A 26404-nucleotide genomic window follows, 5' to 3' on the forward strand; every position below is an offset into this window, starting at 1 on the left:
TTTGTTAAAACATGATAGCATGACATCACGATATTATAGTTTTATTATATTTGCTGTTTCTATTTAAGGATATAGGTATAGGTTAAAAATAAATAATAAATAAACACACTTATGCAATATTAAAAAACACATGTGACTTTCGTGAAGTCACGTGACCTGCGATCATTTGGATGTGAAATTTGCATCCTCCAGGGACTGCTAAGACGTTATAGCCCACAGTAAAGTATTCTAACATATCAACATGTGTCTAAGGTCTGTTTTTGTTCCCTGTCATCAGGATCAGGTCCAGCAGGTGGCACTCTTTCATGTGAACATCAATCTCTCAGTCTCTCTCGGTGTGTGTGTGTGTGTGTGTGTGTGTGTGTGTGTGATGCTTGACATACTTGGGTGTATAGTTTCAGTTCTGTCCAATTAAGGGCTTTGCACACAGTGTGTGAACAAGCGTGGGATTTAACCCGGCTCTTGATTACAGTAAGATGGGGGTTTGTATATATCCCTTTGTAATGGTTAAATCCCAAAGGGGGTAATAAGCTATGCCATAAACGATCAGTGTATGTATTTATTACCCCAGTTCATACAAGTATTGGCTATCAACTCGACATAGCCACCGGAATGAAATTGACAAATTTAATTGCCCTACAGTGAATAGGACAGTGTGTGTCAAACTATTCTCCCAGGTATGAAATAAATGAGTTAGCCTTGCGGGTATCAGTGATTGAGTGTCTGCCACGGCTATGCCTTTAGATAGCTAATAGGTCTGACTATTCCTACAGGCATTATTTTTTCAAAAATGGTGATGAATTCACAAGGAGTGCAAGAATAAAACCTGTTAGTCCTGTTCAGTCTCACTTCTTTATTTTAAAGACACTACACAGCCACCAGTTTCCCTAAAGGTATGTTTGGCAACTGCCAAAACGAGTAATAAAACAGATCTGGGTTTCCAGTCATATAAATTATAGGTATACACATTCCAAACATTCATACCACACATATTGTACCATCTGTAAAGAATTAGATCAAGTTAGTACTTATCTACATATGTGGCACATCAGGTATATTTTGTTTTTTATTTAGTCTTTCATAACTCATACATGGATTTTAATTAAAGAAGACACATTTTATAGAGATACTGCACTGCGCTGCTCTGTCCCTGCCTCCCCTTGCCATCAGAAGCAGCAGGTTTATATCATAATACATCTTTAATCTTAAATCCATTTTAAGTTAAATTTACATGAGAAGCATTGTTCTATAAAACAGTGCATAGTTCAGGCATGACGTTTAAGGATGTCTGAGCCTGTGTTGTACAGTAGTAAAACAAAGCGTGACGTGTCGCGGACACGCAGCTGTGCGTTGTTGACGGTGTAAAAGTTGATCCACGTGCTCGCCTCTGTTTACACTGCTGCGTCATGACGTCAGCGCGAACCCCACCCCGTACGCCGGCCGAGCTGCCTGGCAACATGAGAGAGAGAGCAGGAAGGTCTGCTGCAGCGAAGTGAGCAACCTACACACTGTGGACGTACAAAAAACAGCCAGAAACAACTCTCAGCCGAACCATGGAGGACACGCAGAAAGGTATTTGACTTACTCAAAGAGTTTCTCAGTCACTGTCGCTGTTGTTAACGAGAATGTTCGGACTTTTTGTCTCACATAAAACTTAGCAAACTAGCTAAGTTTGCGCAGTGACTAACGTTTGGCCGTTGGGAACATATGCTAGTTTTCACACTCAAATAAAGCGCGTTTTTTTTTTGACAAAGTTTAGACTTTGGGAAGCAAATAAATATTTAAATTCACATTAACAGAAAGAAAATGTTTACTGGAAATACCACGGAAGTTGAACATTAATGTTACACACAGCATGTAACCTCCAACCGAGCTACTTCAATAAAAACAAACGAGGAAGTTGTTATTTGTATTTAAATAAAAATATATATATATTCCCTGGAAAGTTCGACAGGCTCTGAAAAAGCTAACTACATTTGGCGCATGACTTTAAAAAGTGAATCCCTGTGATGTGTCAGTTTGGGGATGGTTCATAGATTAGCTGAAAACTTTGCCCTATAACGAGAACCAGAGGGATAAGTAGGTCACACCCGTTTGACAGCTCACTGTCTCCACTGTACCTGTTCCAGTCACTCTCTCTCATGTGTGCTTCTTTTTAAACAGAGCAATGAGTGCATGTGATTGTACTGTCTTCTATTAGTCTGTGTTTAAAGCTTTGTTAGTGAGGTCAAACAGGCCTCAGCACACATGTGGCACTGCCAGACTTTTGAATGCACAGACAGGAAGGTGAGTGTATAAACCACAGGTATGCCATGAATGCATTCTGTCCTGCCATTTCTGCTTCCCACACCTACCTGGACATTTCCGCTCCTCCTCGGCAGCCATCTGCTCTCTCTCATAACTCTACACTGCCTGCGTCTCTTTCCCCATCCTCCAGGTTTGCCTATTGCGACAGCTGCTTCTCAGCTTCTGCGTTTGTTTGTTTTTTCCAACAAATAAAGCTTTGCACGTAAGACTCAGATCAGCCGATTAAAAAAAAACAACACACAATTCTCTCGTGCGCAATGCAAGATAGTTCTTGTGGAAAGAAGCAAGCAATGTGTATTTGTTCATCTCCATGGGATGCCAGGTAAACACGGCAGGGAGCTGACCTCGTTTCTCCTCAGTAGGAGCAGTCTTCAACCCTCCATGCAGAAATGTCATTTCCTGGTGTCTGCATGCTGTTTCTATGGCCTCCAGGTGACAAATAATACAGCATATTTTGTATATTGACAGATGTAACATGTTACTGGTTGATGTCAGACCAAATGCCTTGGAGTAAACGAGTGAAGCTGGCAAAGCTGATAATGTTTGCTTGGTTCTATTTAGTTGAGAGGTGTTCCATCCTCATGGTGTTTCTAAGAAAATGGCCTCTTAGTCACTGTTAGTTAGGGGCTACTTGTCTCGTGACCATGCTTCCTCTTTGACAGTGGAGGTTTCCTGTACCTTGCATCATGCCTTTAAGGTTTTTTGTCACATTCTTTTTCTTTGGTACTGCTCACTAGTATTCATCAAAATCACACCGTGGTTTTCTCGTGTCGTGCTGCAGGTTGGTTTGTTTCTTTGTGTGTATCTGCCTGCAGAAGTATGTTTCCATCCTTCCCAGTTGTCATTGTATTATAAACGTTTTACATAATCATCACAGGAACTGATGACTTCTCCTTTTTTATAGCCACACTCTCATGGCAACAGACAGTGGAGTCACTTTCATTGTCAGGTTCATGCAGGTAGCTATGGCAGCCGTATCCTGGCACCATCTGTACCCGCAGCCTTGTTAATGTATTTTCCTTGTCACCGTCACCTGTTGATTTCAGCCTGCTCCGCTCAGATGAAGCTCAGCTTCAACACAGACCTCCACTTTTTCATCCTTTCCTTGTTTAATCTCTTTATTACACTGAGTGTTTCACAATCTTTTGTCAGGATTTCAGGTGAAATCTTACAAATAACAGACTGAAAAAGGAGCTCAGTGTTCTGACCTGTGCTTCTCAAAGGAGCTGTCAGGGGAGAGTCTGCTGTCCTCTGATTGTGTGGACGTAGATGACCTTTTTTTTTATAGCTAACATCTCTTTCTCAGTGCTTGCTTTTCCCTGCATTTGAATGAACTTTCCAGTACATCATATGGGACTTTATTTTGCTCAAGTGGAAATTACTTTGCTTCAGTAGTTCTCACTTTTTTGGCATAGTGAAGCACATAACCATGTGGTGTACCGTGGAAACATTGATTTAATGTATTAGCATTTGTGGTGTGAATGTCTGGAAATAAGCAACATTTTTCACATTCAGGCCTCGTGCCACACGTACTATTTTTTAATTCACACTTGATTACCCAGTCTAATTCCTAAAAAAAAAATCCCCTGAAGGTTTTTCACCTGAAGTATTTCAGAATATTTCCCTCGTCCACATATCACAAAATGTGATTTTTTTTTTTTGTCTTGCCTGATAAGAAACCCATCCATGATCTCTATCTTTTCACTGTTGTTTGGATGTTTCTGGAATTTTCCCCATGATACAGACTTATGGTATTCACTCAGATCAGATGTTGAAAAATAAGACAGTCGGTCTTACCAATCCATCTTGTTTTTCAACTCAGTTGCCTAATAAGACTGATCATGAGCAGTGGCCAACATTTTTTCCTTATTAGATTTCAATGAAGCACAAGTGGAGGCTTTCAGCTGTTTGAACAGTCTGTCACAGAGATAACAAGCCCCGACCATAAACAGACTGACTGACTTCTAAATGTATAAAGATTTCAAAATAATAACATGAAGTGAGCTGCAAAAGTATGTTTATGTAAATAAGTTGATAACAGCAGCTATGTACATATTTAGCCTAAAGGTTTGTCATGATTTGTCATGAGACTTTATGTTACATCATGTGAGCCTTGTAGTTCAAACACAGCTCAGCTACTGTCTCTCTCTGAAGGTTTCATGTAGGTGGAAGCGGATGTTTGCCAAAACCGTCATTTACATTTATGTACAGCTCTGTCCGCACACCTCTCATGGCTGTCACAAGTCATTTTAAAAAGAGTTCCTGAAGGGTTTGATGTGAACCATTATTAAACTAAAACACACAAAACTCTGAACCGAACCAGCAAACCTGTATGTGCACTGCTGACAGCAGATTCACACATCTCATCTGGAAGATTGAAGGGAAATCCCCTTGTCTGTGTGAAAACTTTAGTTTTAGCTGATAGTTGCATGAGTGAAAGCTGTCATATATTATTAAAATGTTCCCCCGTTCTATATAATGGATTGAAGAGTTGAGCCCTTTAAAGCTTCTGCACTTTGCAAATCTTACTGCTGCATTAAGAAATCGCAGAATCTGTGACAAGACAAGTCCAGGCAAGGATTACCCAAATATAGATGACTGTTCCACAAATATTGTGTGTGTTCATTATTAGATTATCTTTAAATCTTGGAATATAAATTAGAAACCATTCAAATTTCTGGATATTTAATTCTTAGTTTTGGAGCAGAGGTCTCACCTGTCTGGTAGCTCTGGCACCACACTCAGTATATTCCAACATGACACTGTAGAAATAAAACCTTGGGCCTCACTGTCAAATGGAGCACAGCAACTTATTTAGATCAATGCTAAATAAGTAATTTGTCATCACTCATTATTAAATATTTAATTAATATAAAAAATATCAAAATCCAGACACAGGTGTGATTGAAACTAAGTATTATAAGTTATATCAGTATTATAACAGCAAAAAATCATTGTTTCTTAATGACTCATCGGTGGAATCCGAAGTAGGAAGTATGTTTTAGAAATAGGCCATACACTAAGTTTCCCTCCATCAGCCACGTAGACTCAGCTATGATGTGACAGTTGGAGGACTCTTATCACTCAGGAAACAGGCTTCTTCTTTTACGTCATCCCATGCATGTTTAGGATAATTCTGCGACCTGTGTCAGACCTTGGCTTTTTAAGAATGAACCTAATTTAGAGAGAAATATATATATGTGTGTGTGTGTGCGCACGTTAGGGATGGGAATTGGTAAGATTTTTACGATTCTGATTGCATTATCGATTCTACTTAACAATTTGATTCTTTATCGATTCTCTTATCGATTCTCATTTGGGAAAAAAAGGAGAACAAACAGTTTGATCAGCATCAACTTTGTTTAGTTAGAGGTAACACGTCCTTACAAAACCAACAGCGAGGTCAAAAGAGGCCCACAGCCTAGTAACGATGTGTAACTGTGGCAAGAGGCACATCGCGCTAACATGTAGGCAGTGTGTTACTTACTAGAGTTAACTTCCGTAGTAACCGCAGAGGTGGTCATAGCCTGGCTGCTGACGCTGTTGCTAGGTTGAGATTCATCTCCAGTCCGAAGCGTGTCAAAAACATGACATTAATTTAAATTGCATGTTGTGTGCGCAAATATTTCTGCATGTTCGTCGTGTTCCCTCCCGACACTGTTATCTCCACTTTGCAATAATTGCAAGTCGAGCTGTTGCCATCTGTTTTGGTAAAATGCAGCCAAACTTTGGAGCGTTTGAACCGAGTGGGTCCCATTGTTTACTACTGTTTGCACTGCACGTGCGAAACTTGCGTAAGTTACGTGCTGTAATTAGTCGTGCTTGCTGGAATCGAGCGTGCCTAACTTCTTGCGGAAGTTATGTGACGTAATTCGTGCTTTCTGGAATCGATAAGAGAATCATTAGATAAACTGCCAAACGATACCATGGAATTGAAACACACAGAACCGGTTCTTCAGGTTCTCGATTCCCATCCCTGTTGTTTTTGTTTGTTTGTATACCTGAAGTATGTAACAAAAATAATTTCCCCCTGGGATTATTAAAGTATTTCTGATTCTGATTCTGATATGTTTGTCCGTGCTCTTGGGGCTCTTTAGAGGTGCTGATGGATTAATTACCTTTGGACAGGGCTAGGCTAGCCGTTTATACCTGTTTCCAGTCCTTATGCTAAGTTAAGCTAGCTGGCTGCTTTTGGTAGCTTTATATTAACCATACAGACATGAGGTATCACTCTTCTTAGCTAAACCTCACCAATAAAACCAGTTAGCATTTTTATATGTAGCATAGCATATTTCCCAAAACACCAATGATCTGGATGCCTGTCTACAGTACTGGTGCAGAGAGCTGATACTGTATCAGACTGAGGCTGAAGATGTAGTAGACATGGGCTCTCTGCACAATGTAAAGATTTGTAGTTGTCTCTCTGCTTCACAGTACATGAACAGAATCTGTGTTCCATCGGAGGCGAAGCCACTCGTTGCCCCTGTTTTTCCCATGATGCACATGTCATGGGAACTTTGCGGGCACTCCTGCTGCATCCCCAGTCATCCATGTCTCATGACTCTTGTTTTAGGTTAATCATGTGACACAGTATGCCATGAATAGTAAGGTAATTGATCTCATGCTGTGCCTCATTAAGCACTTGAAAATGGCTGTTTGTTCCTGGCTACAGTCTGAGCAGATGAGTTGTTTGTCCGTGCTCTTATCTGCGACAGATAATAAATCGTAAATGTTAAAGAATCCCACACGAGAACATGAAAATGTTTTTGGTGAGAGAAGCGCATTTGTGACTTTAATGGAATTTTTATTTGTAATATTTCATAATTTATCTCATTCAAACATACCAGTGATTTTGAACAAATATCACATGACAGTGATCACATGTCACTCCTGAAGTGGCTCCACTGGTCAGGAGGGCGGCAGAGCGGAAGTAATGTTGAGTCTGTATTAAGATGTAAAAGCATTTCATTTCATTCATCTCACCATAAATAAACACTTTGCTGTTATATCATGTTGTCTGATAATAGTACATATTTTATAGTTAACACATATGGCTACTTACTGAGGGAGAAAAGGGGGGGGGGGGCTATAGAATAGGATTGTGTGTGTGTGTGAACACGTGTGCCTGGTTTTGTTTAAAGATTTTAACATCCATGATGATGCACAGTTTAGTTTCTTCCTAACAAAATGGATTCAAAAAAACCAAAAAAATCGCAGGAGGAGAAGAAGGATGCTGGCGAGGATTCATCGTCCTTGCCGTGGACCTATTTCCGTGCATGTTGTTACTTGATAGTTGGCGACGGGTGAGTGTATGTGTGTCACTTCCTGGTCTGACCTTGCACGGTGCAGTGAAGCCTGACTCTGCAGATCAGGGCACAGCACAGTTACAGTAGTTAGCCTCGCGTGTGATTTGTACAGAACATGGTCACTGCTGTCACTCTGTATATAAAAATAGCTCATGTGTTTCATAGTAGACTCCCTCCTCTTCACTTGGTCTAGATGATTGTGATATTCGTCCCCCGGTGCTTCAGTACTTCCAGGGTAGCGCCCTGTCTTCCTCTTAATGCAGGGAATTTTCTGGAGAAGATGACAGACATGCTCGTCTGGCTCCTAACCACAGACACATGGTGGATGGGAACTCAGATGAAATCATTTTCACTTAGTGTTTGTGTGGATCATCTGCTCTCATTAGCCTTCACATGTTCATATTTATATTGTCAGAACTGTAGCATGAGTCCAAGTCATAAGGAGATGCTTTATTATTGACTTGGTGGATGTTTTCTTGCTCTTGTCTCTGTCTTTTCTCATTAATCAGTGTTCAACCAGAGCAAACCTCTGCCTTAACTAAATCACCTGGAGTAAGCTTAGAGCATATGTACATTAGCACTGCATCCTTATCTTATGATGATGTCTCACTTTCTGACTATTTTTCCACCTCCCTTCAAACCTCATGCTGTTTATAGAGCTCCTCTGAATCCTCAATAGCATCTACGTCCTCTGTCTTCAAGTTACTGCTGGAATGTCACCGGGCTGCTTTTCCACTTCCCCGCAGCCCTCAGCAGGTGCGTGCACACGCTGAGATGCCTCAGTGAGACGTGCTCTCTCTGGGTGCAGCTTGAACTCCTGCCTGAGAATTTATTGATTTTCTTAATATTGTGGTTTAGTGGTTACATACAGTACTCCATACAGATCAAGCAAGTACCTATATCTGAGTAAATATCTGAGATTGATCTATTTAGATAATTGATTTAATTAATTTTAAGTCATTTTATTTCCAAGCAAATATGTCAATCTTTCACTGGTTCCAGTTTCCTAAATATGAATCTTTCTTTGTTTTCTTAGTCTTTTAACATATTAAAATAAATATTTTTTGACTGACGGATGGGCAGAACAGTTGAAACTATCAACTGGTGCTTTGAGATATCATGATAGGACATTTTATGTACCAAAAATCTTAAAATTCATAATAAACATACAGACAAACACACACATGCCCTCTTTACTACACACAGAGCACTTTCTCTTAAGAACACACACAGTACAAAGTGTCGCCTCTGGCAGTCTCTCTCCTCCATTCTAGCTGACTAGCATAACTGCTGCTCCAAGCTGGACCGTCCACTCTGGATTAGTGCTTTGCTGTAATCTGGGACACTGCAGATTATGCTTTTCATCTAATGCCCCCCTCCCAACACACACACACACACACACACACACACTCTCTCTCTTCACACGTCACGTGACCAGCCCACACAAATGGGACCTCTTTTATTTCCTCCTTGGATGTCAGGCTTGATGATGGAGAGTGAGGGAGGGAGTTCACAGAGAGACCTGAGAGAATTGAAACTGGAGCGTCACGCAATCTCTCTGCAGTACTACCTGCCTCTGCTGACAACAGGCGGCTTCTGGAAGCAGCACTGATTGTGCAAATGGATGTATGGAGGATGGACTGAGAATTGACCTTTGGGATTAAGAGGAAGTGGGAGGGTGTGTGTCTGATTCAACAGCTGCCTGAAGGGACAGGTAATTTATTAACAGAAAGGAAAGGAGCAGACAGTTCACAACACCTTGACACCGAGGAGGGAAAACCGGCGTCACTTTACTCTCACTCTGACCTTCTGACTACCTGTAAGCCAATACAAAACGTCCTCCCACCTTCACACACACTTGGATGTTGTGTCTGTCTGCCACACACACACCGCAAGAGTCCAAGACAGCGTACACAAGGAGTCACAGAGCCTGCATGCTCCAAGATCACATGAAGACAATCAGCACTTGGCTGCTTTTGCTTAGGTAGTGTTGGTGGCGGTGGTGGTAGGAAGGTGGCGGTCACTCCGACTTAACAACACGTTACAAACTGTGAACATGGAGCCCCTGGAGGAATACCACTCTCCGTTTGACTTTGAGCAAGGAGTCAACGCCAGCTACCTCTACCTCTCCCCAGCCTACAGCGACACGCCGCCCAGCTCGCCAGCTGTCAAAACCAGAGGTAATCACAAGGAGGAAAGGGAGCTGGGCGCAGGATGTGAGGAGTGTGTTTGTTTATGTGTGTGTGTGTGTGTGCTGGACAGAAAGAAAAAAATGTGTTTGGTTCACTGGACAGGGAAAATTTGGAGGAACACAAAGCTGTGTGTGGGACAACAACTCAGATTTAGACTTAGTCTGTTTTTTTAATTTTAGAAAATCATAATGCTTCTTGCTCCAGTACAGCATGTTGTATTCACAAGTGCTCTGGCCTGTTTTCTGTGTTTCTTCCTCATATTTCATAACACAATAGGCTCAAATGTCGACTGTGCATCTGCGGAGAACAAAACAGCTGAGAACTCCTGGTGAATTCTGTGTATGACACGTTTATAGAGTAGCATTATAGATCACACTCGTCTGCACTTTGCTATGTGTGTAGAAATTCTGATGATTTCACACCACATATCTTCTAACCACATTAAGACAGTCGTCCATCAAAATGTATATTTTAAATGTAGGAATTAGACACCACGTAACATCTGCTTTCCATCATACTCTGATGAAGATGACATCGTGCAGAATGTACAGGACCACATGTTGTTGGCGGCTCATGTGATGAGTCTCTGCCCTTTGTCACGTTGTCTCTCAAACTAAATTTAATCATCTCAAACTTTGGGGAAACTTCTGGTCTCATGAATCAGGGATGAGGACAGAAATGCCTTCATAACAAATCTTGTGTGACTTTTTGTCTCTGAAGCATCTCACACTGCCTCAAAAAAGGAAGAGCTTTTATTGTTTTGCTGTATGGAGGATTGAAGAGCAAAGTCTTGTTATTGGGTCGCAACTGTTTCAGTTTTATCATATTTAATCTCAGCTAAGATTGTATTATACTTCCAAAATTCAAACCAGTTTCCAGACTAAAGAAAACATTTCTTTGTGCTGCTTATAGATATCTCATAGCTAAAAAGTAACAAAGTCATGTAGTTATCAGATGATTAGACTACATTGTTTCAGACATAAACATTTGCAGAGCTCTGCTTGTGACTAGTTGTCACAAAAAAAAGGTGGTAGTGTGCTGGCAGTTAAAATGTCTTCAGGCGTGCTCCAGCTTTATTTTCAGCCTCGCTTTTCTAATTAGTCGTTATGGATTTGAAAGCTACAGTGAGTCACGTGGTCACAAGGCAGAGCATGTTAGTCTAAGAGGAAATGAGCTGAAGCAGAGGGGTAGGGCAGTAATGTGGGCCGGTATGCAGTTTGGTGTAGCAAGCCAAACTTCTCCCTACACCCACATACGAACTTCTCTCTTTCTCTTTGTGTCTGCTTTTCCTCTCTTGCTCCGGGGCACCTTGCAATGGAAACACACCTCCGAGGCATACATTTGGTGCATATCTACCTTCACACTTAGACGTGCAGATCTCACATTGCTGACTGTGTTACAAACTTTTACTTTCCGCAGAGAAACCATGCAACGTGTCGGCCCACGGCCGGAGGAAGTGATGGACTTTCGCTGTGATTGTACAATAAACAAAAAGGTGTTTGCAGCAGATAAAAGCTTGTGAGCAGCAATCACTAACAGCATTTATTTAAACACAGCTGTTATAAGAGGGAAGTGTCCATTACACAATTCTGTCTCTGTAAGCAGGTGTGTATTCTGTGTGTTGGTGTGTGTGAGCACGTATAAGATGGGGAGAATCGGAGTGTTTCCACTGCATTTCTTCTCACCTAATTACTGTAAAAAATTTTTTTAAAAAAGCCTCCATCTCCCATGTTAAATTATGAATTTTTTGTTTAATGTCAAGCATGTTTTGACATATAAATGTTTTCACTTGAGACCCATCCAATCAGCTCTTCCTATTCCCATGATGTTAATTAATGTTAGAACGAGTAACGACACAGCCCGGTCCTCAGCTTATGTTAACACTGTGTGATCGGAAGGCCGAGGGCAGCGAGCAGCTCTGCAGACAATCTCGAGGACATTCCACTGTAGTCTTCATCAGGAGTATGCACAGATTCTTGTGAGTTTAGTATCTCTGTCCTGGACAAACATTCTATCTCAGTACAGGGAGTACTGGGGTGGGACATGAAAGAGGGGAAGGGTGCCAAGTGTTTGGAATGAGGTGGGAGGAGAGGACGAGAGGTTTGTTTAGTGAAGAAAAAAAAGCGGGGGGGGGGGGGCAAGGATCACAGGATGGAAAGAGCACACTACTGACCACATCCATCAGAGAGAGCAGTCAGAGGGTGAAACCGAGTCTGAGAAGACACAAAAATATAGATCACGACTGATGACTGCAGAGAATATTTGTTTTGTACCTTGAATGAATGTTCAGAAAGCTTTTCAGGATGTGTGAGCCTGGTAGTAGAGGTTATGGGCAGCCTGTTTGATGGCTGGGTGCAGTTTATTCAGGATTCTCCGCTAGTTGGTTGATGTGGCTGGCAACCTCATTTTTATATTTATTTTTATTAGTACTGAACAAACTACAGCTCAGAATAGAACTTACTGAGCTTTATAGATGCTCACAGGCAGGCTTTCGATTGTTGTTTGTCATTTCTGGTCTTTAGAATTAGAATTAGAATCTTTATTGTCATTTCACAGTAGTACAAAATACTTTAGCACCGCTCTCCCATCAAACAAAAAAAGAAACACTATATACAATGACAAAGTAAGGGACCATAGACAGGACCGTAAACAGAGACATAAAGTTATAAATGATTGTGAACTGTACATATATTGTGTATGATATTATTGCACTTCTGACAAAGAGGGTTATTGCGCATGTCTAAGTATTGCAAGTGTCTTTTATTGCAAGTGTCCCGTGGCTGAAACAACACAATTGTGTCAACTGTTTTAACAGGACTATGGCCTTGTTCGTAGAAGCTGTCTCTCAGTCTGTTAGTCCGTGTTAGTCCCTGAAACGTCTGCCAGAGGGCACCCGGTGTCCTGGGTGTGTACTGTCTCTCAGAATGCTGCATGCCCTTCTCAGACAGTGGGTGCTGTAGAGGTTCTGTAGGGAGGGGAAAGGGTGACCGATGATCTTCTGGGTGGTGTTAATGACCCTCTGTGGTGCCTTTCTCTATGCCATGGTGCAGCCGGAAAACCACACACAGATACAGTATGTCAGTACACTCTCAATGGAGCAGTGGTATAAGACGGCCAGCAGTTCGCTCTTTAGGTTGATCCTCCTGAGGATTCTCAGAAGAGAGTCTGCGTCCATGTGCACGCCCAGGAACGTGAAGCTGGGCACCCTCTCCACAGATTCCCTGTTTATGCAGATGGGCTGCAGGTCAGTCTTCCTGCTCCTGTAGTCCACGATCACCTCCTTTTGTTTTAGAGGTGTTGAGGATCAAGTTGTTATCAGCACACCACCCCACCAGCCTCAGGACCCCCTCCCTGTAAGCAGCCTCATCACCTCCAGAGATTAGTCCCAAGCTAACAAGTTGCTGGCATTAGCTTCATATTTACACACACACCGACACAAGAGTGCTATCATCTCTCGGCAAGAAGAAGTCAAATGTTTTTTTGAATAAGATAATAACCAACAACAGCCAGCACATGCACAACAAGATGCTCTCTTCAATGAGCTTTAGCTATTTAGCTTCCTGCAGAGTGTACTGTACCAGGCCAGCTCTCATTTTCTTGCAGGCACCAAGATACAAAGATGCTAGTAGATTGTGACATTATGACACAGTGTGTCCTTTTATTGGATCCTTCCCACACACACTGTTTTATTCAGCTATTGGGTTTCCTCTTTTATTCAATTCAATTTTTTCTTTTTATATTTTTCCCCTGAACCCTTGAAATATGAAGAAAGAGCAGGTACAAAGAAAGAATAACCTCAGAGCATGTTTCTGTCTCTGCCCTGAACGTCCTCGCTCGCTTGTTGTCCTGATTGACAGGTTCTAACAAATCCTCGTGTTCTCTCTCACGCTGTCGGAGCCCAGGATGTCTCCATCTAGAAAGTTCTTTGTATTATTGATGCACTGCTGCTGCTCATACTGGGCACAGCTCTGTTAGAAACTGCAGCATCAAAGACACTGTGTGTGTGTGTGTGTGTATGTGTGTGTGTGTGTGTGTGTGTGTGTGTGTGTGTGTGTGTGTGTGTCAGAAGGTGAAGGTGTTGTGTGCAACTGTACAGTCAGATTGGAAACTAGATTTTCCTCTCTGTCAAACAGCATAATTCAGCATCCTTCGTTCACACATTTCTCTATGACCAGTTTCTTCTCATCATCCTGCACAGGAAGGAACACCATAACAGCTTTGGTCTGACAACCAACCACTGCCACACAGCAATCACAGGAATCCAGTGTGTAAGCCAGTCTCTCACATGTTTTTTAAATGTTACCTCCCAGGTCAGCAGCCGGACTCAGTCCCAGAGATGGGAGAAGATGCAGTGACGTCTGTCAACCCCTCTCCCCCTGTCCAGTCCTTGTCAGAGGAGGAGCGGCAGGAGCTTCAGGAGGAGCTGTTCAAGGTCAGGTTGTAGTTTAGGGAGTCAAGATCAGGTGTTGGAGCTGATCTTGTGGAGAGGGGTTAGTTTTAAAAGCAGGCTTTTCTTATTCCTGCATTTAAACTGACAACTGCTGTCTTTAGCCTGGTGTTATAGAGCAGCCTGTCTTCACACACAGTGCCCTCTCCCTATAAGCAGCACGTCCTTCCATATCAATAACATGCTCATTTCAGGTCCCTTGTTGCTCTTGTAGCTGATCCGACCACTTACCTCTCTTCAGACGTTGGACTACTCACCAATTTGCAATTCCCATGACAGCCAGTATTTCCAGCAGCTCTCTCACCAGGAGTGTGTGTGGTGGGAAACATCAAATGGAGCGTCTTTTCTGTTATGATTCATTAGCAGACCCAAAAGTTTTTTTCAAATGAAAATGGAATTCTGCCCAACAAGCCACATCCAGAGAGCTTCATGAGCTTCTGTTTACTTTACATGAAGAACAGGCAGCGGAGTAGCAACTTTAATTTATTAATAATATTTATATTAAAGAAGTCACAAACGTCCAATGTGTCTTATTTTACCAAACAGTCAAATAATAAAAAAAAAACAATTAACCTCCTGACTACTCGACTGATTGATGCAGCTCTACTTGAACTCTGTGTGTGTGTGTGTGTGTGTGTGTGTGTGTGTGTGTGCGTGTGTGTGTGTGTGTGTAGGTTGAGGATGAGATCCAGACTCTGTCTCAGGTGCTCGCAGCCAAGGAGAGCAGTTGGCAGACATTAAGAGAAGCTGGGCATCACGCCTCTCAACGAGTTGAAACAGAACATCACCAAACCTGGAGGAGGTCACCACCTCCACCGCGTAAGTACACTCCACCAGCTTGGTATCCAGCATCGTGATTTTTAGGCCATTCCACCTGCTTATATGAGCTTCTCTCTAAAAACATTATAGTTAACTTGGAGCTAACTAAAACCTTGCTGCCTCTCTTTAGTCCTTGATCTCGCATCTCCTTTCATCCACTCTCATATCCTCTCTGTTCACACCCGTCACCTCATCTCTTTCAGCTTGGAGGACTTCTGAAACACTGTCTCAGGCGGGTCTGAAGGCTACAGCAGCATTCTCCAACGTGGGCTCCGCCATCAGCAAGAAGCTGGAGGACGTCAGGTGAATCAGACAGGAGATACCAGCATGAGAGTATAACTGCACCCGGGTAGACCCCCCCCCCCCCCTGTGATTCTGTTGTAATATCATATTTCCTGATTTTAAAAAAAAGTCTTCAAAGACCAACACTTGTTCCATTTGAGGTGTAGCTTCAGTCCCCCCCCCCATAGATCCTAATCTGTCTTTTCCCCCGTCATCCTTCTTCTTCTCTCTGGATTACCAAGCTGCAAACAGGATTATTAGGCCCCTCAAAGTAGCAGTGTGCTGAGAAATGCAGCCTCGCGGATGAGCCTCCACACAGAGCTGCTTTAGGGGTGGGGTAGTAAAGAAGAGCAACCTGACAGGTGGTTAAAGGGGATGTGTGTATGAGAGTGTGTGTGAGTTATTTGATGACTAGATATTTCCCTCATGATATATAGGATTACTGATTGTGTTAATACACAATTGATCTTGATGGGATGAGGCAGGATTTATAGGATTTATTTGTTCATTGAATATATAGTAGAATAAATGAGGGTTTGTACTGTGTGTGTGTGTGTGTGTGTGTGTGTGTGTGTGTGTGTGTGTGTGTGTGTGTGTGTGTGCCTTGTACTTTATCTGTGTGTGTGTACTATGCTAAGATGACCACTAATGCCCCCTTTCTTCTCCATAATGCTGTCGGATAGCATACGATCATTGCAACACTCAGCTAGTATGCCTGCCATAAGGTAAGAGGACCCAGATGTAGATACAAATGTTTAAGTTCAAACAGTGTTTAGCATCGATTAGCTGCGAATTTGGAATTGCCCGCCTCTGCTTGGTTTTCTGACCAACGGCAGAAATAATAGTAGCCAAACTTCAAAGATTGGAGCCGCAGGTAAAGATGAATGTCATGCAGAATTAATCAGTGGATTATTACCGGATTTATGGATTACATGATCAGTTGTTTGGTCACTAAAATGTTAGAAAATAATGAAAAGTATTTCATATGTATCAAACCAGGTCTTCAAATTACTTATTTTATGCAACCTACAACCTAAAGCACAAAGAGATTTATTTTACTATCACAGAAGACAAAGTAAACCAAGAAATATTCATATTTGAGAAAAACCTAAACAAAACAGTGAACTCTGATCTAAATAGTTGTTGATAAATCGTCTGTAGAGGCTCAGATCTATGTAAGATTAACGTGCTGATCTATATCCACCAAAATATTACAAAATATCAACATCAATTTCAGTTTGTGCTTCTGTGTTTTCAGGCTCTGCAGCTCTCTGTATAGATGTATTTTTATTCAGTTTGTATTAGTGTGGATGTATTTTGAGATGTAAGAATCCAACACACTGATGCTTTAGAGAAATATGTCGTCTGTGCCTCGTCCTGTACCGTCTGCGTTCTCTTGGTTATGTTTTCATGAAAGTCAACACCTCCCAGCATCTTTTCACCACAACAGAATAGAATGGGGTCACTTTAGAAAACCCTGCATTGTCTGCGTGGAGTATCACATGACATGACCTCTAAAGGTGTGAATAGAGTGGAAGTCCTGCTCCATCTTTCTTTTTTTAAAGGCGCGACTTGCCTGCATCTCCACTTTCCCAAACTCCTGGCAGAGTGTGTAAACATGTCAGATACATTCTTTTTTTTCTTACACAGGAATGCACCAACTTTCAAGTCATTTGAGGAGAAGGTGGAGACTTTGAAGGTAACGATTAGAAACAGGACGCGTGGCCACACACACACACACACACACACACACGTGTGTTAAAAAACAGGACTGTGTGTTTTTGCATTCACCGAAATCATTTGAACTTCAGTAGCTTCTTCTCTTACTCTCGTCCCCTCCTGCTTCAGACCAAGATGAGTCCACCAGCATCCTCCACCAACCCCGACAACCAGGACGCGGCCAATCCCAGCACCGACACTTTGTCCAGTCAGCCTGAAGACTTGCCCACCCAGGAGATGCCAATGAACTGACCCGCCTGACCCCTCCTGACCTCCCACCACCCCCCTCCTCCTCCTCCTCCTCCTCACTTGACCCTCTAACCTCTAGACCGTCTACACTCCCCCCTAAACTTTTGTGTGCCAGTCTCCCTTTATAGGAAACAATGACTTACCACAGCCTTCTTTGTCATGTAATTGTCTGCTCTTTTTGTCTGACACGTGCGCTCACTTGCTAACCGGTGTGAAAACTGAAAGTTTGGGACGGGTGCAGGCATGTGGTCTCGTGCCGACCGTATATATTTTTTTAGAGTCTATTCTGGCTCGCTGTGGGAAGAGTCCCACCTGCTGTTTGGCTTTCCTTTTCCTCCTGCACTCCTTTCTCTCTCTGCCTTCATCTAAGCTGCCAAACTCCAAAGCTGTTTTTTCTTTATCAGAGTAACACTGCTTCACTATTGATGTTTGGTTGAGTGTAGAAAGTTGTGCAAATTGAGAAAGATTGACACTTCTGAAGTTCATTAGAGAAAGATTTAAACTTTCTTTTTATGTGCACCAGGCAGTTGTTGGCCTATTGCTTCTTGCATGGCCCTCATCGTGTGTTGGAGTTGTAAGCACTTGTTTTGCCTCCATTTTGGGGCCATCCTTGGTTTACTAAAGGTTTCCATTTTGGGGCCAATTTTATTTAAGTTTTCTTCATCTTATTAATTTTAGGGCACCACACGATCATCAAATAGTCTAACACTGTGTTTAGAATATGAATGTATGCATTTTGTGTCATATACTGTAGGTACAACACTTTGTGTAATTGAACCCACAGCGCTGAGCTACTGATACAGTGTCATGACCACAACCACCCACTCCAAAGCTGGTGTTTTAACACACACTTTTTCCAATGTTGAGAGTCGGTCAGAAAATGATCTCCGCACTTAGATAGCTGCAGGAAAACGGCCAAGATCAGCAGAGCAGAGGCAGAGCAAACACGCAGCCGAGGTTCAGCCTTGACCCGAGGTGAGAGTGAAACAAATGTCTCTTCAAGATCCAGAGTCAATATTTAAACACTTGTCCATTGTTCCTGTGTGGGAGGTAACACCTAGCCCCCTCGACCCTCTCTGTCACAGATGAAAGCACGCCAAGGGTTAGACTACACACAGACCAAATCATTTTAGAAGAGTTGGTTCAACTTCATTTGGACATTTCCTCGTGGCTAGTTAAATGATTGGTCCACCACTTTGGTCTAGACTGAAATAAGATAAATTGTAATAACTTTATTAATTCAATGTCAATTTGTGACTTATACTCACGAAGCTACCAACATTCCCACCAGTCTCAGCTGTACTTTGTGTTTAGTGCTAAAGAGTGTTAGCACTGTGAGCCTCACAGAGCTGCCAGCATGTATCCAGATACTTGTCACTGTTACATTTCTGTCTTCAGAAGTTTCTAGGAAATCACACCAACGATCAAAAATCTGCTTCTTTTAGCACACAGCAGGATTCTATTCAGTGTTCCCTGAACATGCTGCTTTCATACAGAGCAAACAGCTTTTATGAATGTTGAATAAATATATGAATATCAGCGTTACATTTTCAACCACAGTCTCATGCTGCTTCATATGTTCTTATCCTAGAAACTATTAAACTACTGAACAGTTAGAGTCCCACCACACACTTTTCTGGTTGGCTAATATGCACAGAGCTACTAATGGAGGTTAAATCAAGCTTGAAGGGCAAACGGAGCCAATCTGAACACAGCCAAGGTTTTTACAGGACTTCAACACTTCTCCTCAGCCTGGTACAAGTCTTCCCCTGCTGGCCGACCACTGGCTCAACATCAGTGGAATGGATTTTTAACTACTACAGCATCTCATGTCCTCGTGTAACATTACTTTCTAGCCATGACCTAGTTCACTGAGAGAATTCATTAAAGTCTTTTTTTTTATCTCAGACATGAGGGCTTTATTTGTATTTAGTCACACACACACACACACAGGATTTGTTTGTTCTTTATTTGGAACCATGGAGTGAAGAAATGTACTCTAATTAAAAGTACCTCTGGAGTAAACTGATTCTGAGTCTTTATGAAACAATGAGGGGTGAAGATGGGATTTTTTTTTACTTCCAGGGGAGTTCCTCAGTGTGACAGAGCACTGTGTTTGAAGGGTGGGACATTTTTAATGTGTCAGTTTGTCTAATACGGGAAACCACCTCAATGAATGAACCGAGACAAGATACAAATAAAAGAAGAAGTCAGACTGTCTTCAATCTGAGGACAAAACAAAACCTCATTCAGCTGCAGTACCTTGTCTGAACACAGGAGGGCAGCCACGAACAGAAGCAACGCCTGATGGCTTCATTAGTCTCTGGTCCAGACTGGACCAGATTGCCTGGAGAAAACACTGACTGACTAACTGCTGAACTGACTCATAGTTAACTGGAACCGATTACATTCAGTCAATCTCTCCCCAGAAGCTCAGTTCCAGGAGAACATTGAGGAAATGAAAGTCCCAGAATGTTTTAATCTGCTTCTTAGAATGAGCACTGAGGGTCATACATGACGTACATGGATGGTACCCAAACAGTTTGGGTTATTCCCCACAAAAAAAAAAAAAAAATCAGTTCTTTGCTCCTCTACTGGTCTGAAGTGAGCTGTAATGAGGAAAGGTGATGTACGTCTATGGTTTGAAGTATAGATTGGATAGTTTTGGGGGGTTGTTGGTGTGTATATCTAAATATGAATCCAAGTTTCCAGGGACTTTATCACCTTCTGTCATACTGTAAAAGAAGAGTGAGAAAAGCCTGTAGGGAAATGCCAACATCCTGTTTAAAATGGTGGCAAAAACAGAAGTGCACATTTAGATTTCAGTGCCATGTAAAAAGGTCAGTTACTCATAGTCTGATGGGGTTTTTTAAAGTCTTTTTTTTATTCCAACAAGTCCTGTAGGAAAAGATATTTTATGTTTATAAAGAAGGCTGAAAAGTAATCAGTTACAAACTAAAATGGAGAACCTATTTTCATGTTACTCCCCCTGAAGTGTCACTGCTGAAGACGAATCTCTATTTTCGAGCAGGTTTATGCACTTTTATTAAGGCATGAATTACATCCTTATTCGGTTGAGATGCTGTTCCACTTAAGTTTGCTTTCAGGATCTTTTCCTTCATGAGGTAATCTCCTAATTAAGTGTTCTGATAGAGAACAGACATAACTATTAACGAGCAGGAAGCAGAAAAATTCAGATCGCTTACCAAAATAAAAGTGGCAATACTGTAATTTAAAAACAGTCTGTCGCAGAAGCTGCTGGGTAGTTTAATTCAGAAGAATGCATCATGTCATTGTCCCTGAATTTAGTGATGTGGAGGTAAAAAGTGACAAAGAATTAAAATACTCAAGTAGGAGTAACTCCAACAGTGTAGTCAAATACTGTACTGGAGTAAATGTGCTTGGCAGAAGAGGTTAAAAATGAGTTTCTCACTCGTCTGAAATCTGAAAGTGATCGAGCAAAGTGTTCTCTGAACTCACATGAGAGATGAGAAAAGACACAGTGACAGTGGCTAACAAACAGCTGCCAAAAAATCTTTATTCAGTTATAACCATATGCCTCCAGAGTGTCCCAGTCACACAGAACGCTCCAGAGAAGGTCGAAACTGCACACATAGTCAAACAACAACAGCACCAGAACAGAATTTGTCAGTAAAACACCATTTACAACAAGAACAAAGGCAGTTTCTACACAGAGATTTGATAAGAAAGAAAGCAAAAAATGAAAAAAATGGTACAGGAGTTAACAGTCAGTGTGTGTGGATTTTTCTTCTTTAAGAAAAATCATCATATATTCATAGAATTCATTTGATTATATCGTGGAAAAGAAGATAAGAAAACATCATCGGTGCAACAGAGTATACTATTTGTGACAGAACATACATATTGCAAGTGCTTTGTGTGTTAACAATAAAGAATCTCATGTATAGACTGAATTTGTGATACTGGCAACTGTGTGTGTGTGTGTGTGTGTGTGTGTGTGCGTGTGTGTGTGTGTGTGTGTGTGTGTGTGTGTGTGTGTGTGTGATACGATATGATGAAGTGAGCCTTGTTTTAAATGTGCAGAAAGAGAACATTCAGTTCGACATGGCTTAGTATGTCCAGAAGGCAAAAACACCTTCAGATTGTCCCAAATGACTTCCCATCACTCCGTAAAGAGTGTTCAGAGTTAGATGAGTGGATTGACTCCGCTCTCACGCCTGCACACTAAATATGAAGCTACAACTGGGGTCTGTGACCCCTAGGGGGTCCACAGAGGCACTACAGGGGGTACGCCAATTATTGTCATAATAATTGACTATTTTCACCAATTTAATGGTCAATGTAAGGGTGCAGATAGTTGAGAAACTACAAACTCCAAAACTGGATGAATCAGTGGACACTTCATCAATCATAAACACATACAGGCTAATAACCCAGTATATAAAAAAGCTGAATTAAGTTAAAATAAAAGTTACTTTAGGCCAGGCTTAAAATGTGAAAATTACATATTAATTACACATGGGGGTCCCTGTTCTGTTTGTCTCTTGTCCAAGGGGTCCTTGGACTGAAAAAGGTTTCTGCTTTAGAGTAGTATTCCCTCAGCTAACTAGCTAACAACATGAAAGTAGCCATCAATCTTTACTTAACTACCTCTCAGCAAGAAAAAAGACCCCAACCATAGTCTAGTGTGGAGGTGTTAGCTGTGTCCCCCCACGATTTCCCCTAGTTTCCAGTCTTTATGCTGGTCCAAGATAACCAAACCATCTCCTGGCTGTAGCTTCATATTTAATGCCCAAACATGACAGTTTTATCTTTCTACTCATCTAACTCTAGGCAAGAACAGAAATAAGCCCATTTCCAAAAGAAAACTCTGTTAATTTAAAGGGTCAAACTCTTTGCAAAGGTCAGGGAGTCATCTGCGACTTCATCTACGATATCGACACAAAACCAGGATCATGCAATGGTGCATCTTTCCATAATCAGTTCCAATTTCTTCCTCTGGTGAAACTATGACCTTGATGACCTATGGCTTGAAGACATTTCTGTCACGGTGCAAACAGGCAGAATCTATTTATCTTCCCATTTCTGGCTCTTAAAGCCAGATCTGCCCGTTACATCTGCAGAAATCTCACTTTGTGTTAAGTGTTTCGATGTAAAAAGCTTTATGTCCTGTATTAAACGGATCCATGTGTGCCTTTCTTCCTCCCCACCATCCCCCCCTTGCTTTGAACCTCCTGAACCTCTCACAGCGAAGGGAAGCTACCGATTTCATGGACGGCAGCGATTCTTATCAACTGAGGTCACAGATGGAACCCGAGCACATTTGCCGTTTCTCATCGACCTCATCAATTATTCAAAGACTCGGACACGGATGCAAACAGCTCCCTGAGCTCCACTGAGACCCCCCCTCGCCCAAACATCTTGTGTGAGCTTGACTCACCGATGCCTGCAATTCCTCCGCACGTCAACCTGCTGCTCAATCAGCTCAAAGCAGCAGAGACAAGTGCACGGCATGTGTCTGCAGCCTGGAGAGGAATCACTACAATCTCTGCATCATGTAAAACGTCAAGGAGCTCCAATCAGACGTAATGTGACCTTGTGTTTAGCGTCATGTGAAATCTCCCAGCCATGGGTCCTTACATCTCGTCACCTGATGGAGAGTATGATAATGAAGCACACAGGCTTTGGGCTGGTGTGTGAAAAGCAGCAGGGGGGAAGCTTATTATGCTATGTCGATGTACTGGTTGATAATGCATGAGGTATGACAGCTTGCACATCGAAACATGTGCATTTATGGCCGCAGGAATGGCTTGATCAGGGACTACACACACACACACACACACACACACACACACACACACACACGGTAAGCTTTTGTGCTCACACTTTCCTCGCACAGACAAACAGGAGGAGGTGTGAATGCTACATTGAGCAGATGGGGCATACCTCGGGCGGTCATCTGAAACACACACTCAATCATCTCATGCTGTACACACACACGCACACACACATATATTTGATGCTAACAGCTCCTTGGCGGGAGCTGCGAGTTTGGACCCAGAGGCCTGGCAAGACGTGATCAGCTACACCAGCAGCGAGCTCCTTCACATCATCACAGGATGAGACCTGAAGCCACAGGGACATATGTCGAGCAGCACGGGCACATATTGCCCCTACGACATGATCTAACACGGTTGGCTTTCACACCTATTTCACTCGTGTGTGTGTGTGTGTGTGTGTGTGCGCGTGTGTCTGAGGGTCTGAGTTGTGTAATATCAGCTTATGCATGCAGTGACAGAAGTCCTGCCCAAAAGGTATTTATGAAAAATAAAACACAGGCCACAAACGTTTGCAGCCGAGATATTTAGTTGCATATTCGAATGCTCTCTTAATAATTTCTGATACAAATGTTGCAGTTGCTTGAAAGGTGGATTGGAAAAAGGTGGGGGAGTCTTGCCAATTCTTCCAAACACCACGCACACTCCATCTCCACCCTCTTCAGCACAGACTGATAAACATTGTCTCTGATGACCCAGAGGAAGTTCACCTGAGGAACTCATCCTGCACTTTGAAAGAAGACTTCTTTTGTCCACTTAAGATCTGAAACAAGCAGAGCGGTAAGGAGACACTTCTCTTGTTGTGAAGAATTCCTCAACCGTTCCTCCTACCGGTCTGCTGTTTCAGGATCAGAACTTTGAGGTAAATGATACAGGTCCGAGATGACAAATTTGGGTCAGATCACGCCTGCGCAGTACTTTTCATTCTTGCCCTGCACTGACTGATCACCTGAACGTCACATAAAACATTACAGGAATAATTCAGCATTTTGGGCATATTTGCTATCTTGCCGTGAATTAGATGAGAAGATTGATACTGTGCATTTAGACAGAACCAACAGCCGGTTAGTTTAGCATACTGGATTAAGCCAATCAACACGTTCAATCTTTTTTTTTGCTTAATCCATTTTAGTAGAAGTTACATAATAATGTGCTGCACTATTTCTTGGATGGTTATTTCTTCTCATCTCTCAGCAAGAAAGCTGATCCCCCACAAATGTTCAACTATTCCTCGACGTCTCCCCTGACACTTTGACGCTGAACCAAAAGCTGAACGGACATCCTGAGACACGGCTTCACCTTAATGTTTCAACCTAACCAACCACTGTCCATGAACAGATCTGCACAATGTGTTGCATCTATGATTTAGTTTACAGTCTGAAAACACATATCAAACATTTACATTTAGAGGCTTCAAACTGAGAGAAAACACAACATAGTGTGTCGGCCACGTCAGGGTGGAGAGCAGCCAACTCAAGTCTTACTGTACACGAAGTACATGAACACTGGAGTGCTGTAAGATGATTCAGTGACAGACCACAACAAAGTCTTATACTGAATGTGGTTTACACACACATGAAACATCCCTGTGTGTTTTCAGTGGAGCTCGCAGAGGCTCGGGGATGCAGAGGGAGGTAGAACAACTAAGACTTCACACCTAAAGACTTCTTCATGACTCCAGCTGGCACTGCTCCACCATCGCTGCAGCGCTCGCTGTGAGATACAGGCTTTAGCGCACAGCTTCCTCTAGTGAGGACCAGCTAACTGTTAATACACACACAACAAAGATGGAGAGAGCTTCGCTCAGACTGTGACAAATCGGCGTGCCAGCAGGGAGACGCTGATACTTTGAACTCTCGTGTGTGGACGTGAAAACACGAGACAGGGATTTCTTTCCCTGTACCGACCTGCGTGTGCAGCTTGAATGAAATAAAGTGAGGCAAACCCCGGCTGCTCCCAACCCCTCATGGACACCAAAGCACAAATAGAACACATTTATATAAAGTCATGTATCTCATAATTTCCTTATTTGCATGCACATGCAGTATTAAAAATACAGTTAGACCAGAGCATATAGTATATATACTGTTTGAAAAAAGAGTGTAAAAATCCAGTGCGACAGTCTTTGAGTTCTTGAGGTCTACATGATTGTAATCAGATAGAAACAGCCAATGAGATGATCCAGTTTAAAGAGAGGGCGGGGTCAGCGCTCTCTGTGTTGCATAATTAAAGCTGAAGGAGCTTTAATGTTTTGAATAATCTCAATCCAATGATAGAATTCAGGGGTTGTCTGTAATTATTCACGAAGCGAGTCACGCCTTCTCAGGTTTTTCCTGTCGGGAAATCATTTTAGCAGCTCCGCACTAAACTTGGATCACGTCACCTGACTGTTTCACGCGCTGTTAGCTGAATGAGGCTTCCTTGATTTCCCAAACATTTCAAAGATTGCACCACGACAGCGATTCTTCACATCGACATACATTTATCTACAAGCCCTTGTAGAAAAGGGAGAGAGAGAGAGGAGACATGTTTGGGAAAACAAAGCGTTGGAAAGAGGACAGACACATTTAAACACAGTATCATCATCATCGAAGAAAGAAAAAAAAGTTTACAGGTTACAGCAAAGAGTAGAAAAGTCACTCTTTAGAGCTTGCAACATCTTTCTAGGAACCAAGGAGAGGCCAAAAGGGTCTCTGAACGCAACTCACAGGACATTTCTTTGTATCACAAATCTTTGAAGTACAGGTATAGAAAGAAGAACTCAGACTAGCCAGCACTAGAGACATTCCATCATCGTTGCTGTGGCCCTGCACATCACAGCAACACATCCCCACACAGAGCTTCTAGACTTAACTTTAGAAACTCTACGCTCATCAAGGCACATTCAGGACTCCTATATTCCTCCAAAGATAACTTAGGTGAAGCAGCTCCTAGAAACACACTGAGGAAATGCCTCTGTATGTTTGCAGAAGCTGCTTCATCCACTCTTCAACCGTCCTCCTCCTCCTTCATATTCCTGAATGAAGGCAGGATGGAGGGTCCCCTCCTCTTTTTTTTAATCGACAACAATGGCGCCCTGCCCTGATAGGAGCAGACGCATAAAAAAAAAAAAAAACCTGCCCATCAGTGTGGTTGCCATGGAAACTAGCTCTACGGTTGGTGGGGTCTGGACACTGAGGACAAGCTGCTACTCGATCTATACTTAGGGTCATGCAAGGCAACTCCAGGACTGCTCAGCTGTGCACGTAGTCGATCCTTGCATTC

At 42.3% G+C, this 26404-nt stretch overlaps 1 protein-coding gene and 1 long non-coding RNA gene across 2 annotated transcripts; both read left to right on the top strand.

Moving 5' to 3' along the window:
* Positions 1–1418: 1418 nt before the first annotated feature.
* On the top strand, positions 1419–19346 carry tpd52 (tumor protein D52). Its single transcript, XM_027287372.1, has 6 exons — positions 1419–1572; positions 14116–14237; positions 14927–15071; positions 15275–15374; positions 17004–17052; positions 17202–19346. The coding sequence occupies exons 1-6, from the start codon at positions 1554–1556 to the stop codon at positions 17322–17324; spliced, it is 558 nt and encodes a 185-aa protein (XP_027143173.1). The 5' UTR covers positions 1419–1553; the 3' UTR covers positions 17325–19346.
* On the top strand, positions 6317–9863 carry LOC113747394 (uncharacterized). Its single transcript, XR_003463625.1, has 3 exons — positions 6317–7610; positions 8271–8369; positions 9095–9863. It is a non-coding gene; the product is annotated as an uncharacterized LOC113747394 (long non-coding RNA).
* Positions 19347–26404: the final 7058 nt, after the last annotated feature.

Source organism: Larimichthys crocea, chromosome XIII, assembly GCF_000972845.2.
Source record: "Larimichthys crocea isolate SSNF chromosome XIII, L_crocea_2.0, whole genome shotgun sequence".
Lineage (NCBI taxonomy): Eukaryota > Metazoa > Chordata > Actinopteri > Sciaenidae > Larimichthys > Larimichthys crocea.

Excerpts from the sequence above, each read along its gene's own strand:
- tpd52 (XM_027287372.1), top strand. Across the intron at positions 15,072-15,274 it reads GAGGTCACCACCTCCACCGC|CTTGGAGGACTTCTGAAACA; the intron begins GTAAGTACACTC and ends CATCTCTTTCAG. Across the intron at positions 15,375-17,003 it reads AAGAAGCTGGAGGACGTCAG|GAATGCACCAACTTTCAAGT; the intron begins GTGAATCAGACA and ends TTTCTTACACAG.